General features: G+C 53.8%; 1 protein-coding gene across 1 annotated transcript in view; it reads left to right on the forward strand.

Moving 5' to 3' along the window:
• Positions 1-17,772, forward strand: part of TTLL8 (tubulin tyrosine ligase like 8) — a 75,012-nt gene that overhangs the window by 32,804 nt on the left and 24,436 nt on the right. Inside the window, 5 exon segments of the mRNA XM_032645318.1 lie at positions 2,820-2,968; positions 4,102-4,345; positions 6,347-6,782; positions 7,254-7,540; positions 7,542-7,746. Of these exon segments, the coding sequence (XP_032501209.1) occupies positions 2,820-2,968; positions 4,102-4,345; positions 6,347-6,782; positions 7,254-7,540; positions 7,542-7,704 (1,279 nt within the window). The 3' untranslated portion in view covers positions 7,705-7,746.

Below are 17,772 nucleotides of genomic sequence, written 5' to 3' on the forward strand. Positions count from 1 at the left end.
GAAAACCCTAAACTGAAAATTATAAAATTATACAGAGAAATTAAAGACCCAATAAGTATGTGTGTGTATGTGTGTGTGTGTAAAACCACATTCATAAATTAGAAGACTCAGTGGTAGAGAGATGTTTGTTTTTCCCAAGCTAATCTACAGATTCATTGTAATCCCCATCAAAATCCATGCAAGGGTGCTCTCTGGTGGCGCAGTGGTTGGGAGTCCTCCTGCAGATGCAGGGGACACGGGTTCGTGCCCCGGAGCGGCTGGGCCCGTGAGCCATGGCCGCTGAGCCTGCGCATCCGGAGCCTGTGCTCCGCAACGGGAGAGGCCACAGCGGTGAGGGGCCCGTGTACCGCAAAAAAAAAAAAAAAAAAAAAATTTCTTAAATAGTTCTCTAAGAGCACTAATCATAATTTAAAAGTTGATATATTGTACTTTATTGACATTAAGAACTCTGTTTGTCAAAAAACACTACAAAGAGAGTGAAAAGCCAAGCCACAAACTGGAGGAACATATTCACAACACGTATATCCAACAGAGGTCTCGGATCTAGGATGTTTAAAGGACGCCCATAAATCAGTAAGAGAAACAATCCCATTGGAAATGTCACGTGAGAAGACAGCAAATGGCCAATAAGCACATGAAGAGACCCTTAGCATCACTGAATTCATAATTCAAGGGTGAATTAAAACCACAGAGACGCCACTGCACACCCACAAGAAAGGCTGAAAGGTCAGCGGAGATGTGGAGCGCCCGGAGCCTAAATCTGCTGCGGTGCGGGGGGAGGGGAAGGGGGGAGGGGGGCGGGGGTGTCTGGAAATCGGTGTAGCCTGTCTAGAAAAGCCTCAGGCATTTCGTATAAATTGAGGCATCTATGTACCCTACGACCCAGCTCTGCCGTGCTTGGGGCGTTTGTCCAAGAGGAATGAAAACATCTGCGGAGGGTCTTCATTCATAGTCTGGAAGCCACCAGCGGTGTGAAGAACTTGCTGCTGATGCCTGCAACACCACACGTGGCTCTCAACCTCGTTCTGTTGACTGAACGAGCCCCCGGTGTGAAGCTCAATGCCTGGAGGCGTCCACACAGGGGCGGGGAGGACAGGGCAGAGGCAGAGGGGTCTGGCCGACGTGGTCTCCAGGGCAGCATTTTGAGGGGCTGGAAGTGTTTGCATCTGGACCCTGGTGGCACCTGCACGAGAGCACCCGTGCGAGAATGGTCAGCTGTCCCAGCAGGGCTGTGCCCTTGGCTCGAAGTCCCAGGTGTAACCAGTGGGTGGCAGCAGCAGACCCCGCAAGGGCCGCGGTGGCACCTTCCGAGCTAGGGGGCTCGTTAGGGAACCAGAGGGCGGTTAGCTCGGTCTGTCCCCGTTCCTTCCTTGTTGAGGCGCCCGGGGTCCCCACGCGTGGTGTGCGTGTCGTCAGGACCAGAAGGGCAGATGCTGTGTCCCTTTCTTGTCATCAGCATCTGGGGGACGGTGCTTGTTCTCTGGAGATTTTGAGGGTGTCTGGGACGGGGAGCTTGGCCAGGCCTTCACCTCAGGCTGGCGTCCCGCCTCCTCCCGTCTGTCCTCTGACCCCAGGGGGAAGCGACAGTTCTCCTATTGTGAGGCACAAACTCACAGGGGACTCCATCCTGCCCGGATGCCGCTGCAAGGGGCGGAGGCCTTGTTCCGAGCCCCAGGGCTTGGACGCCCTGGGGAGACAGTGGGGACCCTTCACTGAGGGAAGATCAACCCCTGTCTTCTTCCTGAGCCCAAGTTGAAATTGCATTTGCTGGTCTCCTGGGCAGCTCTGCCCCTGGCCGTCAGGCTGGGCTCTCGGGGACCTGCCGCGTTTCTCACGGCATCCGGGCCGGTCTCTGCTGCTGGGCAGGAGGGTTACAGACAGCTCGGGACTCACACCTGCTTCCGCCAGGTCCTGTCTTCTCCCTGGGGTCAGGTAGAGCGTGTGCACCACCAAGGTGGGCCAGGGAGCTCCGGGGGCTCCCCTTCTGTGTGTCCTGTTAGAACCAGGGGGCGAGGCCCCGTCTGACCCGTCACCCACGTTCCCTGCACCAAGGGGGGCTCCTGCTTTCTCACGCCCCAAACTCTGCTCCTCGGTATGGGGCCTCTCCCCCCCATAGGGGACCCCACTCATCGCTTCTCCCCCCCTGTTGCCCCCCCTTCCCAGCAGGTTGGGTACATCATTGTGCACAGACGTCCGTGTCCCAGAAGGCTTTATCCCCACGCCAGGGCCATCCCCGCAGGTGGTGGCAGGTGGCCTCGGAGCCCAGCACAGTGCCCTCTGCTGCAGTCCACCCTCGCGTGGGGTTGCGACGCGGCCCGGGCAGGGCTGGGTCTCCTGGTCCCAGGCTTCAGGGACACACCAGCAATCGAGCTCTGACCGCACGCAGACAGCTGTGCCGTCTGCCTCCCTTATTCCCTTAAGTTACGGTGGCTTCCTGGGGCGGCCACCAGCCACTCTGGCAGTCAAGCCCACGGGACACTAAGCTGGCATCCAGCCCGCGTCAACTGCAGGACCCTGGGTGCTGCCGGCGTGGGCAGCTCGGCTTTCCCACATGGGCCTGCAAGGGCCACCCTGACGTGGGTCCGGCACAAGGACCCTGGCCTTCATGTCCCGGCACCTTTTCTGGGCCCAGGCACAGCGCCCCAGGGTGTCCTCAAATCGGGTGTCCCCACCACCCTACAGGCCACGTTCCCGGGCACCCGTCGGGCGGGCAGGAGGATGTCCTGAGCCTGCCCCTCGCCCTTTCCTCGGGCGGCCACCTGCTGGCACCTGGGCACCGCCCTCAGAGTCTCACGGGCTTTCTGGATTTTGCTTTGTAGCGGCGAGGCGTTCATCTCCAATTCCAGAAATTACTTTTCGCAGTGCCAAGCTCTGCTGAAGAAAATCACCTCTGTGAACCCTCAGACGGAGATCGACGGGCTTCGGAACATCTGGATCGTAAAGCCCGCGGCCAAGTCCCGGGGCCGAGGTGAGTCCCAAGCTGGGCGCCCTGCGGGGACAGCCAGCCGTGGCGGCGGTGGGGCTGGGCTCCAGGCTCCCTAGGGGGCTCAGGACTCGCGGGTCCCGGGGAGCGGGCGTCCCAGTGACCCTGGTCTTTATGGCTGCTGTTCCAAGTTTTGCTAAGTAATTCGGATTAATTAGGAAGTTCCGTCTCTAGTCCTCCGGTAGACTGTCTGTAGTTTTCTTCTTCGTATTTGCTTTGCTCGCCACCTGCTGCAATGGAGCGAGGACTCCGCATCCAGCAGCAGTGGGAGCCTGGGCCCAGAGTGGTTATAAAACCCCCAGAGGCACTGGCCTCTTGCAGGCACATCCTGAGTGCCCTGTGAGCTCTGTCCCGGGACGCCGGTTTTCTACTTCTCCTTGCGTCACGGCTGTGACCGTGCCCTTTTCTTTATTCCTAATGGTGAATACTGTGGGTTCTTCATTTAAAAACAGGATTTCAGGGTGATTTTCCAATCTTATGAGTGTTTCCAAAGAACCAACTTTTGGTTGCATTTTTTCAATTTTCCTGTTCCCGCTTGGTGCTGACTTAAATGCTAAGCTTATTTATTCCCAAACATCCTTGTGCAACAGTAGAAGCTTTCAGGCTATGGAAATGTCCTCAGAATACAGCCTTCCCTGCATCCTCTTGTTTATGTTATATGATGTTCTCTTTTTCCTGAGTATCTAAATAGACCTTACCTTTTGTTTGCATATTCTATTTGCCCCTTGAGTTATTTGAGGGGTTTTATTGTTGCTGTAAACTCATAAGTGGTTACTTGTTTTTTTTTTTTTTGCGATACGCGAGCCTCTCACTGTCGTGGCCTCTCCCGTTGCGGAGCACAGGCTCCGGACGCACAGGCTCAGAGGCCATGGCTCACGGGCCCAGCCGCTCCGCGGCATGTGGGACCCTCCCGGACCGGGGCACGAACCCATGTCCCCTGCATCAGCAGGCGGACTCTCAACCACTGCGCCACCAGGGAAGCCCAAGTGGTTACTTTTTATGTGATTTTTTAAAAAGCTTTATTAATTTGTGAGGGCGGAGCTTTTCCCGCGCAGCCCCCCAGCGCAGGACCACAGGTGTTGTTCTGGGGCCGGGGGCTGAGCGGTGGCCTCTTGCAGACATAGTGTGCCTGAACCACGTGGAGGAGATCCTGGAGCTGGTGGCTACAGACCCACCCCCCGCCAAGGGCAACAAGTGGGTGGTGCAGAAGTACATCGAGACACCGCTGCTCATCTACGACACCAAGTTTGACATCCGCCAGTGGTTCCTGGTCACCGACTGGAACCCGCTGACCATCTGGTTCTACAAGGAGAGCTACCTGCGCTTTTCAACACAGCGCTTCTCCCTGGACAATCTGGACAGGTCAGTGGGGGTCAGCGAGGTGCCATCGAGGGTGGGCTCCCACCAGCACCTGGAGTGCGAGGCAGGTCTCGTGTGCCCGGTGGGGTGCTGTGTCGTGCTCGGGCCTGGGGAGGATACTCGACCTCCCTCTGCAAGGGGCGGGCCCAGGCCTCCTGCCCATCAGAGCCAGTGCCTTGCGCCCCCATGGGGTGTGCATCTTCTCCAGAAAATCCTGAAAGCACCGTCTGCCATGTGCTCGTGGGCACCAGGCACCCTCTGCAGTGGGTGCCACTGCCCCTCTGCTGGGAAGGCTGAGTGGCCGGCCGTGCCCCTCCGCTGACCACACGGGCCGGGCTCGGGGTGCAGCTCTGCTTGCTCTCTCGGTCCCCTCAGCATGTGGAGGGACGGGACAGGTAGGGCTCCTTTGGGAGGCTCCTGGGGAACAGCCCCTCAAATCCTGCAGTAGACCCTGCAGGGCCTTCGCTTTGTGAGCGCCCAGAGCCCTGGGTGGGGATCCTGCAGGCGGGGAAGCTGCTGGAGTGTCTGGGGAGGTGGGGGGCGGCTCCCCGACGAGGCAGCATGTGGGACGTGAGGGTGGCCTGAGGGGTCCTCTGAGGATGACCCCAGCGATGCGGGGTTAGGAGGGGTGAAGACGATGCGAGCAGTACCTGATACAGGGTGCGGGGGGTGCCGGGCAGCAGCTCAGACCTGCAGGAGTGGGTGCCCTGGGGTGGGTGAACCCAGCCCCACCAGGGTCCCAGTGCGGGCAGGCCGGGTGGATGTCAGGACGAGAGCCCACCAGCGAAGTCTTGGGAACGTGCCATTCTCTTGAGGGGATAGCTGCTATCTCTCTTTCCAAATGGAGGGCCTCCGTGGCTCTGTTTTGTGACCACACGCGGGGTGCCCAGCTGGGTGCCTAGGCATCTTGGCGGGGGCTACAGGGGAGCCCGTCAGTATCACGAGGACTGAAGGTTGCTTCACAGAGACCTTGAGGGGGTTCACTGTGCTCAAGCTGGGGGCTGTGACCACACCTGGGGTCACACCTGGCAGGTGACACCTGGGGTCACACCCGGCAGGAGCAGGCAGCTGGGACAAGTGGTCCTGGCCGGCAGCTCAAGGAGCACATTTGTTCCCACCAGGCCAGGAGGGCCTGGAGGGGGGGTCCTGGGCTGACTGGGCAGTGAGAAGCCCACGGAGCCCCTTCCAGCCGGCCCGGCCCTGCCAAGCTGTGAGCTGAGTGTCTGGCAGTTCTCTTACCCTCTCTGAGCCATTTCTCCCTCCGGGGCCATAACCCTCTCCCCAGGCTGACAGGAGATTCTCTGACACTGTTTCTGAACTGTGTCGGCTCCCTAACAGCACTGTTTGCAGCTTCCAAAACTCTTCCGTGTGCCTGTATCTTGTTTCTTGTAACTGTCTTACGGGAGTACAGCTCTCTCATGGTCACAGGTGCGGTCTCACCACCCAGAACAAGATGGCAAATCCCCAGGCCCAAGGACGCGTTTAAATGAAAATGACTTTGAACAGGACCCACGTATTTTATAATCTCCTAGTAGATGCTATTCAATTTAAATGCTGTTTAGAACAATGCCAGCGTATAAACGAATTAATTGAAAATTTCAGTTAGCGAATCCTAGCCTTGGGGGGCTCCGGCTCTCCTCCAGGGACAAGTGGGGAAACAGGCTCAGAGGGTGGTACTTGCTGGAGGCCCCTAGTTGGTGGCCCTGGGCTGGCTGGCTTCTGCCCTGCCCTCCCAGCCCCACCCCATGGTGGTCCCAGGCGGACCGGAGGGCTGTCCTGAGGTTGCCTAGGAGGATTAGGAGAACAGGGAAACCGTCAGAACCCCTCCCGCAGCGGCGCTGTGCCGGGGTCACGGCGCTTGGGGGCAGGGGCTCGGGGGCGGAGCCTCGGGGCGGGGTCTGGGCGGGGCCTCAGGGTGGGGTCCCGGGGCACCCGCTGGGAGGAGAGGAGCCTGCGCACCCGCCCCCCCCCCCCCCCGACCCTGACGGCGGCCTTGCCTCGCAGCGCCATCCACCTGTGCAACAACTCCATCCAGAAGCACCTGAAGAACGACGAGGACCGGAGCCCCCTGCTGCCGGGTCACAACATGTGGACCAGCACCGAGTTCCAGGAGTACCTGCAGAAGAGGGGCCGCGGGGCCGTGTGGGGCAGCGTCATCTACCCGTCCATGAAGAGGGCCATCACCAACACCATGAAGGTGGCCCAGGACCATGTAGACCCGCGGAAGAACAGCTTCGAGCTGTACGGCGCCGACTTCATCCTCGGGTGCGACTTCAAGCCCTGGCTGATCGAGATCAACTCTAGCCCCACCATGCACGCGTCCACGCCGGTCACGGCCCAGCTCTGTGCGCAGGTGCAGGAGGACACCATCAAGGTGGTGGTGGACCGCAAGGTCGACCGAAACTGCGACGTTGGCAACTTCGAGCTGCTGTGGAGACAGGTGAGGGGGGCGGGGTGTCCCTCTCCTGCTGGCCACCTCGGGGTGGCCCCTCCCCACGCCCCGGGACGTCTCACCCAGCTGGCCTTTGCCATCCAGCTTTCCAATCTCTCCTCCCCAGCCAACCCCAACTCTGTGGCCACCTGGCAGGGGGTCCTCTGGCTGGGCTGGCGGGATGTTCGTGGCCTCCAGGCCCCTCTAGGCTGTTCCTTTTCCGACCTGCAGTGTCCTCCGTCCTCCTGGGGTGAATACCCAGCCTTCCTTCAGGGGTCTTTCCAGGGGCCTGCTCCCCCAAGGAGCCCTCCTGCAGGCCAGGCAGCAAAACCCTGCAACCTGGCGCCCCTGGTGGGGGGACCCAGTGGGCAGCCCAGCTGTCGGGAAGTGTGGCCGGGGCTTCTCCCTGAGGCCTTACGCCTGACCGGCAGGCCAGGAAAGGGCCAGCCAGCACCCCTCACCTCATCCTTCCCTCCCCAGCCTGCGGTGGAGCTGCCCCCCTTCCCGGGGTCCGACCTCTTCGTGGAAGGGGTGGGTGTGTGGAAAGCCAAGAAGCAGATGCCGCCCATCTCCAACTTTGACTTTGCATCTCCGCTCTTGGACATTCATCCACCAAGGGAGAGGTGCCCCCCAGCCATGCCACACCTGGCTCCGGGACCACCACAAATGGCTCTCCAGCAAGACTTGAAACTGAAAGACGAAAAGGTACCTCCTTGCACCTTGCCTGTGCTCTAAAAGAGGCTGGCGGAGAGAAGTGCTAAAGTAAAGTGCGGCCACAGGGAGTTTTGGGAAGATAGAGCCCCCCACCTGTACCTTTCAGCACCTAGACAATAAGGCCCTGAGCTCTGCTCTTGCCAGGGCCGAATCAGACAAACACTTGGATCCAAACTTATTAAATGTGCACCCACTGCGTCCCTCCTTCCAAGCGTGAAGACAGTGGAGAGCGCTCAGTTTCAGCTGCCCAGACCATCAGGTAACAGCGCCGTTCTCGTGTCCGTCTGAGCCCTGGGTCTGCTTGGGGCTACCTGCTCTGCGTCCTCCAGGGCAGGCTGGGGCCTCTGGTCCAGCCTGAGCTCAGAGCAGGGTTCAGGGCACCCTGGCCCCATCCTGGTCCCGGCCAGTTGTCGGGATAGTGGGGGTCCTGCAGCAGGACCAGGTGGGTAACAGCCTTCGTCTGTCTCCCCTGTGGGGTGTGGCGCCAATGGGGCGTTGAGTTTGAGGTTTGCATAGGCGCCAAGTGCCGCGGACAGGAGGGGGCCGGCAATCACTGGGCCCTCGCGCTGTTTTCTGAAGCTTCTGATGGAGCGGGCCACACGTGGCCCGGGAGCCTGGCCTGGGCTTGGCCTCCGAGCACAGGTAGACAGGTATGGAGCAGCCCCACTGGCACGGTCTGGCACCCAGCAGTGGCCAAGAGAGTGACACCAGCCAGGGCCACGCCCCCACCTGCTCTGCCCCAGGTGCACCTGTCTCCCTGAACTCACCAGAACACCTGCGCCTGCTGTGCCCACCACCCCCCGGGTTCCCAGTGTGTCTGTCTGTCTGTCTGTCTCCCTGGCACTAACAGCCTCTTTGCCTGTCTGTCTGTCTGTCCCCATGGATTGTAAGCTCATGGGCTGGGCTCTTGGTGCACCCCTGCACCTGGGGCCATGCCCGGCACATAGCAGATGCTCAGTACATGTCTATTGCATCAGCACGTGTGCGGGCCGCCCCCCAGAGTCGCCAGCTCCGGGCACGATGAGCGTGTGCTTTCAGAGCTGGCAGGGCCCTTGGGGGCCACCTCCAGTCCAGCCCGCCATCCTCACCCCATGTCCAATCTGGCACCAAGGTCTGTCAGCCCTACTGCTTAGCGACTTGCCTCTCCATGGGGGCAATTTCCAGGTTTTCTCTGTAATTCACTGTGCAGCTTTCCCCAGGCATCTTCCTAGGAGTGAGTGTCCCCGGGGCGCACACAGCTTCTACCTACATAGGTGTATTAGCTACTGTAACAAAGTACTGCCAACTCGGTGGCTTAAACCGCAGACAGTTTTTCTGAAGGCCAGAAGTCCAAAACCAAGGCGTCGGCAGGGCAGAGCTCTCAGAGCCTGTAGGGAAGAAACTTCCTGTCCCTTCCAGCTTCTGACAACCCCTGGCAGTCCTCGGTGTTCCTTGGCTTACAGACGAGTTACTCCAGTCTCTGCCCTGCTTCACACGGTGTTCCTTTAGTGTGTCACTGTGTCCAGACATCCCTCTTAAAAGGACACCAGTTGTTGGATCGGGTCCCACCCTCCTCTAGTGTGACCTAACCTTACCTTGATTACATCTGCAAATAAGGTCACATTCACAGGTTCCAAGCGGACGTGAACTTGGCGGTGGCGGGGGGCGGGTATTAAACCTGGTGCACTGGGCACTGCAGGCGTGGCCAGAGGGACTGCACTGTGACCGTGGTCACACCGTGGCCACAGTGCGGCCATTGCTCCCATTGTGCCAATACTTGGTGTTGACAGGGCATCTTGTTTGCCTCTGGAGGGAGTGATGGCACTCGTTTGCATTTTCCTCTTTACTAATAACATGGCCTATATTCAGACATGCGTTGGCCAATTAGGGCTCCTGTCCTGAAAAGCACATCTTTTGTCTGATCGACCTTAGAATTGCGCATCTTTTCTGCTGATTTGAAGGGGTGACAGCCATCTGCTCTGGATTCTCCTCCTTTTTCAGTTGATTTGTGTGGAAACACTGTGTCCCACTTTGTGATCTGCCTTTTCACACCTTTATGGTGTCTTTGGATGTAAAGCCACCTTAATTTTAATAAACTCCGATAGGTCAGGCTTTCCCTCGACAGTTGGTCATTTCTATGGCTTGCGGCCTTACCCTGAGGTCGTGAAGCCCTCTTCTAGGAGCATTGCTGTGGCTCATACATTCCAGGCTTGAACGTTCCTGGAGCTGACTTGCACGTGGTGTGAGGAGCCCAACGGCCCCTCCGCTGCTCACCTGCAGGCTGGCACTGTTGCATGTTGGCACCTCTGGACCTTCTGTTCAGCTCCACCGTTTTCTGTCTGCCTTGGGCCAGTGCCACGAGGTCTTCATTACTACAGCTTTGTAGGATGTCTTTATGCTAGTCAGACAAGTCCTATGAGCTTGTTTTTCTTCCTTGAAAATGACTCAGCTGTTCTTGACACCCCTACACCTCCACACAGGTTACAGAATTAGGCTGTCAAGATTCACCAACATAATTTTTTATTAAAATTAAAATTTTTTTATTGCTATTAATCAGTTTGGGGAGAACTGACTTCTTTACATTACTGAGCCTTAGAATATGTGAACATGGTATATCTCTCCATAAATAAATCCTTTAAGATCTTTCAATAAACTCCTAGAATTTTCTTTGTAATGGTCTTGCACTTTTTCTGTTGGATTTAGATATATATTTTTTATTTTTTATTCTACTGTAAATAGTATCAAATTAAAAAAAATTTTTCCTGAAAATTGTGGCTGGTTGATAGAAAGGGAATTGATTTTTACGAATGGATTTTTTTTTAAGTTAATTAATAGTTAATTTTTGGCTGCTTTGGGTCTTCGTTGCTGTGCGCGGGCTTTCTCTCGTTGTGGCGAGCAGGGGTTACTCTTTGTTGCGGTGTGCGGACTCCTCATCGTCGTGGCTTCTCTTGTTGCAGAGCACAGGCTCCAGGCACGCGGGCTTCAGTAGTTGTGGCACACGGACTCAGTAGTTGTGGCTCGCGGGCTCCAGAGCGCAGGCTCAGTAGTTGTGGCGCACGGGCTTAGTTGCTCCGTGGCATGTGGGATCTTCCCGGGCCAGGGCTCGAACCTGTGTCCCCTGCGCTGGCAGGTGGATTCCTAACCACTGCGCCACCAGGGAAGCCCTATGAATGGATTCTGTGAAAATCCATCTGGCTGTCGTTTCTATCAATTCATTAATATATTTGAAGATTCTTTTGGTTTCTCGCATACAGTTATATCAACTAATTTGTTTTCCTTTCCTTGCAATCATTATACCTTTCATATCTTTTTCTTACCTTTTTGACTGTCTAGGACCTTGCTTATTCATTCATTTTCCCATCCCATTGGATCTCAGGTGCGTACATTCTGATTAGTCATAATTCTTGGTTCGTGACGTAGTTCCATTGTTTGTCCTTGCATGGCCTACTTTTTTTCGGATCGTTTTAGTAGTGTAAATAGAACTTGCACACAGGTTCTAATTTGATTTTTAATGTGGCTAAAGTTATCAATCTTTTTCTTCTAGTCAGTGCTACTTTGTCTTAAGAAATTTTTCTTTACCCTGAGGTTTAAAAGATTGTTTACCTACATTTACTACTAAGAGTTTTACATTTTGGGGCTTACTTGGTGGCACAGTGGTTAAGAATCCGCCTGCCAATGCAGGGGACATGGGTTTGAGCCCTGGTCCAGGAAGATCCCACATGGCCCCGTGTGCCACAGCGACTGAGCCTGCTCTCTAGAGCCCGCGAGCCACAACTACTGAGCCCACGTGCCACAACTACTGAAGCCCGCACGCCTAGAGCCCCTGCTCTGCAACAAGAGAAGCCACCACAATGAGAAGCCCAAGCACCGCAACAAAGAGTAGCCCCCGCTCGCCACAACTAGAGAAAGCCCGCACGCAGCAACGAAGACCCAGTGCAGCCAAAAATAAATAAATAAAATAATTTTTTTTTTTAAAAAAAGAGTTTTAAATTTTGTTTTTGACATAAATGTCCTAATCCATTTGGAGTTGACTTTTGTATATGGTGTGAGTTAGGAATCGAATTTTATTTTTGTTCACGTAGAAAAATTTTTCAGTTATTTTTTGAAAAATTTATTTCTATGCCCCTGTGAACTGGTATCCCACCTGTGTGTATGTGTGGGTCTATTTCTGGAGTCTCTATTCTGTTCCACTGGTGAGTTTGCCCCCCTGCACCAGTGCCACACCGCCTGTTGCGTCTGGTAGGGCAAGTTGCCTCTCTCTGCTTATCTTCATAAGGGTCTTGGTCCTTCCTGACCTCATTCTTTTCTATATAAATGTCATAATTGTTTTATCAAGTTCAACAAAAAAAATCCTATTGATATTTTGGTTGGATTTGCATTGACTCCGTGGATCAATTTGGGGGAAATGGATAAATTAATGAAATCATATCTTTCTACCCATGAACATGACATATCTCTCCATTTACTTAGATCTACTTTAAATTTTAGAATTTTCCCATCAGAGATCACAGACATCTTTTATTAGATTTATTTTTCTCACTTGGTATTCAGATACTATCGCACATGGTGTCATCTCTATATATAAATTTTTGCATTGTTTGCTGCTGTCATATAGAATGAAACTGACTTCTATATATTAATTTTCTATCTGCCACATTTCTAAACTCTCCCATTATTCCTAAAAATGTGTATGTATCTTCTTTTGAGTTTCTATGTAAATAATTATATCCTGTGTAAATTGCTTTATATCTTCCACTCCAACCTTCTTGCCCCTGTGGTCTTGTCTTACTGTACTGGCTGGAACCTTCTACACAATGCTGGGCACCATTGTTGAATTTCTGATATTAAAGAGAATGCTTCTAACATTTCTCATCTATAATGACATTTTCTGTAGGTCTTAATAAAGCTATAAATACAATACATACATATAAATGTATAGATACTCTAGCACGTTAAAGTAGTTTCTTTCTAATCCTTGCCAGGAATTTTTATTACAAATGTGTAGTGAATTTTCTCAACAATTTTTTTTTGCATCTCTGAGACTATCTTAAGTTTTTCCTTCTTTGTACTATTAAAGTGATAAATAACATCAATAGATTTTTCTTTTTCTAAGAAGTTGCTTGTAGCACTTAACATCAATCCGTTTTTGAATGTTAAAACAACCTTGCATTCCAGGAATGAACCTAAGTTGGTTTGATGTTGAGTGTGGTACATGTCCGGATGTGGTTTCTTGCATGCAGTTAAAATTGGTTCTCAACCACAGTTTATTTACATACTACTGTGGATAGACATTTACGTACTACTGTGGATAGACATTTACATACTACTGTGGATAGACATTTACCTACTACTGTGGATAGACATTTACGTACTACTGTGGATAGACATTTACGTACTACTGTGGATAGGCATTTACGTACTACTGTGGATAGACATTTACGTACTACTGTGGATAGACATTTACGTACTACTGTGGATAGACATTTACGTACTACTGTGGATAGGCATTTACGTACTACTGTGGATAGGCATTTACGTACTACTGTGGATAGGCATTTACGTACTACTGTGGATAGACATTTACGTACTACTGTGGATAGGCATTTACGTACTACTGTGGATAGACATTTACGTACTACTGTGGATAGACATTTACCTACTGCTGTGGATAGACATTTACGTACTACTGTGGATAGACATTTACGTACTACTGTGGATAGACATTTACCTACTACTGTGGATAGACATTTACGTACTACTGTGGATAGACATTTACCTACGACTGTGGATAGACATTTACATACTACTGTGGATAGACATTTACCTACGACTGTGGATAGACATTTACCTACTACTGTGGATAGGCATTTACCTACTACTGTGGATAGACATTTACCTACTACTGTGGATAGACATTTACATTGTTTCTAGTTCAACTATTACAAATAGTGCTGTTGTGAGCACTCCTGGATTTGGTGGACGTGTGGACACCTTTCTGTAGGAATGGAGTTGCTGGGCCATGCATTCAGCTTTGGTAGCCACTCCCAAGGAATTTCCCAGAGTGACTGTGTCAGTGTAAATTCCACCACAGTGTACGAGTCTTCCAGTGACTGCACGCTCTTACCAACACTAGATATTCTCTGTCCTTTTATTTTAGCCATTCTAGTAGATGTGCGGTGGGTTCACATGACAGTTTCAATTTGCATTTATCTGATGACTGAAGAAATTCAGCACCTTTTCATATCAACAGTCCATTTCAACATACTCTTGCAAGGTACCTTTTTTGTATTTGGGCAGGTTTTCCTGTTCCCTATTCCTGTCAACTTGTAGGAGTTCCTTATATATTCTGGATACAAGTCCTTCGGTGGGTATATGTATTAAAGATAACTTCTCTCATTCTATGATTTGCCTTTTACTCTGAATAGTATCTTTTGGTGCACATACGTTATTTATTTCAGTGTATGCCAATATCAATTTCTCTTTTATGATTAGCGTTTATGTTTTCTGTTTGTGAAATCTTTGCCTACCCCAGAGTCATAAAGATAGTCACTTCTGTTTTCTTCTTAAAGTTGTATGGTTTCACATTTAGAGCTATGTTCCATCTGGAACTGTTTCCGGGTGTGGTGTGATGTAGGAGTTAAGACACAGTTTTTGTACAGACGTTCAGCTGATGCAGTGCAGTGCATTGAAGACACTACGTCCTCTTCGCTGCGTTGTACCGTTGTCACAAGACAGGTGACTAGGTATGTTTTTTCTGTTTGGACTCTACACTCCCCATTTTTCTATGCTCCTGTCTTTATTAAGTCAGGTTTTTGCAGCAGTAATGCTGCATAACAAAGACAACCCCTCCCCAACCTCAGAGGTACTTATTCATCAAGCCTCTGTTTCTCACACATCTCCAGGTCAGCTGTGGCAATGTTGGGTTCTACCAGGAAGGCTGAGCCAGGCTCCAGGCTGCAGGTTGGGCTGAGATCCACCTCACGTGTCTCCCCTTCTGGGGCCAGTGGTTCCCCAGTCATCACCTTCACGAGGCAGAGGTGTCAGCACGAGAGGGCAAGTCAAAAGGGGGAGGCATCTGAAAGCTTCTACTCACATCACATCTGCCCAAACTCAAGTTGGTGGGCGACGAAGGACACTCGTCAGTGGGGTGGGAGGAGCGGAGTAAATATGTTCTGAACGATAATCAAATATAAAACAGTGTGATCTCCGGGTCACCCGCGTTCACTTACCTTCTGAAAACAAACTACGCTCACCGCCGCAACCCCCCCCAAAAAAAGTCTCCACGGTCGTAGAACCAGACTCTGAGTCTGGGATCTTGTGATTCGCCATCATTCCTCTTTACCTGGATAACTGTGAACCAGAAAAACAAGTTGCCAAGTCTGGGATTTGCTTTCCCTTCCTTACGAGCTGTGAGCTTAGCTGTGGCTGTTGCATGGAGGCTGCCAGAAGACACGCGACTCCTGGGTCAGAGATGAAGGACGTCGTGAGCGCCAGCTGATCTGGGACGCACTGTGGCCCAGGCGGATGGCGCACGCACAGCGGCCCGTGTCACGGTGGGGGAGCAGTGAGCTTGGGATACTTGCTGCCTTTTCAGGAAGCTCTTTGTCCTGGAGGGAGACATTACCTCACCCTGAGACGTGGCCCAAGTGAAGGGTGGTCAGGGCCTTGCATGGATGGAGCGCACCTCGAAGGACACGTAGGAGGGCACGAGAGACCGAGGGCTGTCTCTCCCAACACGAGGTACCTGCGTGCACGCGTGCTCTTGAGCACACACGCACGGACACACACACACGCGCACGTGTGCACGGACACACACATGGACGCAACACAGGGTAGCTGGTCCACAGCACCCTGGATCCCCCCCGGCAAACACTGCCCCCTTCCTGGGGGCCATGACTGTGCTCCTTAATCCATTTTCAGCGAGTCTTGGCTCTGCCCCGAGAGGCCCTTTTCTCGTCGTCCTCGGCCGTATACGAAGGAGAATGTGGGGGACACGTTCCCCTTGGAGGCTGGCCGTTTCGTCCGCGGCTTGTGGCCTTAGGAAGCGGGGCTCTCAGGTCCTCACAGCACAAACGGGTGCTGCCTCTCTTGGCCCAGGCTGGCGGTCCTTCTGCTAACGTAACCCTTCTCCCCAAAAGCTGTGCTTCCATCCCGCCAACTCTGTGTACCAAAATCCACTCCCACGTTCGTCTTCAAGATACGTCCTTCTCTCCACCAGCGCTGGGACTCTGGGACCAGACCCACAGCCTCCCCAGGAGCCTCCTGTCCAGCCGAGGGCAACTGCCAGCCCCTTCCGAGCGCCTGGCAGAGGGCAAGGCGGCCGCCGGCAGCCTGGTCAGAGGCTGAGCCCCTGGAGGCCTTTCTTCCCGTAAGCGTCTCGATTTTGTCTGTTGCTGGATTGAGATGAGAACCTGGTCCACGTCGAGGCTCTGCGGGCTCAGTGTTTCTCCACCTCCTCCTGGAGGGCCACCTTCCCACCCTCAGGTCCTAATGTCCCCACGCCCGGCCAGTCACAGGGAGGGACAGGAACACAGCTGGTCTGGGGCTGTCCTCTCCTGGGGCCCACGCGGGTCCAGGGAGGTGACTCGGCCGGCTTAGGTGCTTTCTGCTCATAGGAGCCAAGGTTACTCCCGACGCCACTCCAGACGATGTCCGGGTCCGCTCAGGGCACACGCCGGCTTTCGAGGGTCCCTCCAGGAGGGCGCCTGGCTGTGCCACGCTGGGCACGCGTGACCCTCCAGCCAGTCTCCCTGCCGTGTGCAGCGTCACTGTGGTTGACGTCTGCCTCGGTCTTGGTGCCCGTGGGAGAGGGCGAGAGGGTCAACCTCCTGTGGCCGCTCTTCGCGCCCCACCCCCACCACTTCCCAAGCCAACACCACCTATTAGGGCCTCTCTCAGTTTCAGGGACCCCTGTGCGTGCCTGAGTGGGTCTGTGCTGTGGTGACCGCGCGCGGCGCTCATCTCGGAGTGAAGCAATGCGTGATGGTCACGCGGCTGTGGCCCTGAGGGTCCCGCAGGACTAGCGCTTGCTTCCAGGCTACCGGCTGTGTTCAGGCCAGAACCGCAGGCTCCTCAGCCGCGAGCCAGCAGCTGCCCAGGGCGAGTTTGTCTCTTGACAGCTGGGCAGCACGCCAGCGCTTGCCGCCTTCACCGCACCGTGTGCAGGTGAGAGCAGGTCACCTGGCCCGGCCCAGCCAGCAGCACGGGAAGGGCACTCTGCACCAGAGGCTGTTCTCAGCCCTTCGCATTTCTATACGTGTGTCAGGATCAGCCTGTCCTCCTCAAGGGAAAGCAAAAGAGAAAGAGACAGACAGAGAGAAGGGAGGGAGGGAGGGAGAAGGGGAGGGAGGAAAAGCTGCCAGGACTCTGATTGGGATCGCCTTGAATCTGCAGAGGGGAGAACTGACATCTCATTATACTGTCTTTCAAATCAAAAGCATGATCTACTCTACTTAGTTAGGGCGTCTTGATTTTCTCTGGATTGTGGCTTGTGGCTTTTCAGGTAGAGGTCTGGCACATCCTTCACTAGATGTTTTTTTCTGGTTATTGGTGGTTTTGAACGCCACAGTGAATAATATCTCTTTTGACACAATGTTCTTAAGGCACAACTTACAAATGGTAAGGACAGGTCTCCAGCAGACACGGTGCGACGTGTTTGCCTTCATGACCACCACCCGGATGGAGAGAGGGGACATTTCTCTACAGAAAGTTCCCCGTGCCCCTTCGCACCCTGTCCTCCGGCCATGCGATGACCACGCTCTGACTTCAATCAGCCCAGGCTGCCGGGCCGCACGGGGACCCACACGGTACGTGCTCGCCTGTGTCCGGCCTCTTTGGCCTCGGGCAGCCACGCTGAGGGCACCTGTGTGCACGTTTTCCTCGCCGAGCAGCGTCCAGGCTTGAGTGTGCTGATGGGAGGGTGGGTTGCTTCCCGCTGGGGACTGTCACAAATGGAGGTGCCCCATCACTCCAAGAGCAAGCCTCCACGGACCTGTGCATCGTTTCTCCCGGGTTTGTACCCGGGAGTGGATTGCGGGTGGCGGGGGACGCTTAGATTTTGCTTTAGAAGGAAGTACCAGCAGCCTTCTACGGTGTTTGCGGTGTCTCCACCCCAGCAGATCATGGGAGTCCTGACTGAGCCACAGCCCCGCCACCACTCGGCATCGTAAACGTCGTATTTTTAGCCATTCTGGTAGGTGCGTTCTACTTTGTGTTTCCCTGGTGACTAAGTCATGCTTTATGTTTACTGGCCGTTCAGATGCCTTCGCTGTGAAGTGCCTGTTGAAATCTTTTACCCATTTTAAAA

Source organism: Phocoena sinus, chromosome 10 (genome assembly GCF_008692025.1).
Source record: "Phocoena sinus isolate mPhoSin1 chromosome 10, mPhoSin1.pri, whole genome shotgun sequence".
In the NCBI taxonomy this organism is placed as follows: Eukaryota; Metazoa; Chordata; class Mammalia; order Artiodactyla; family Phocoenidae; genus Phocoena; species Phocoena sinus.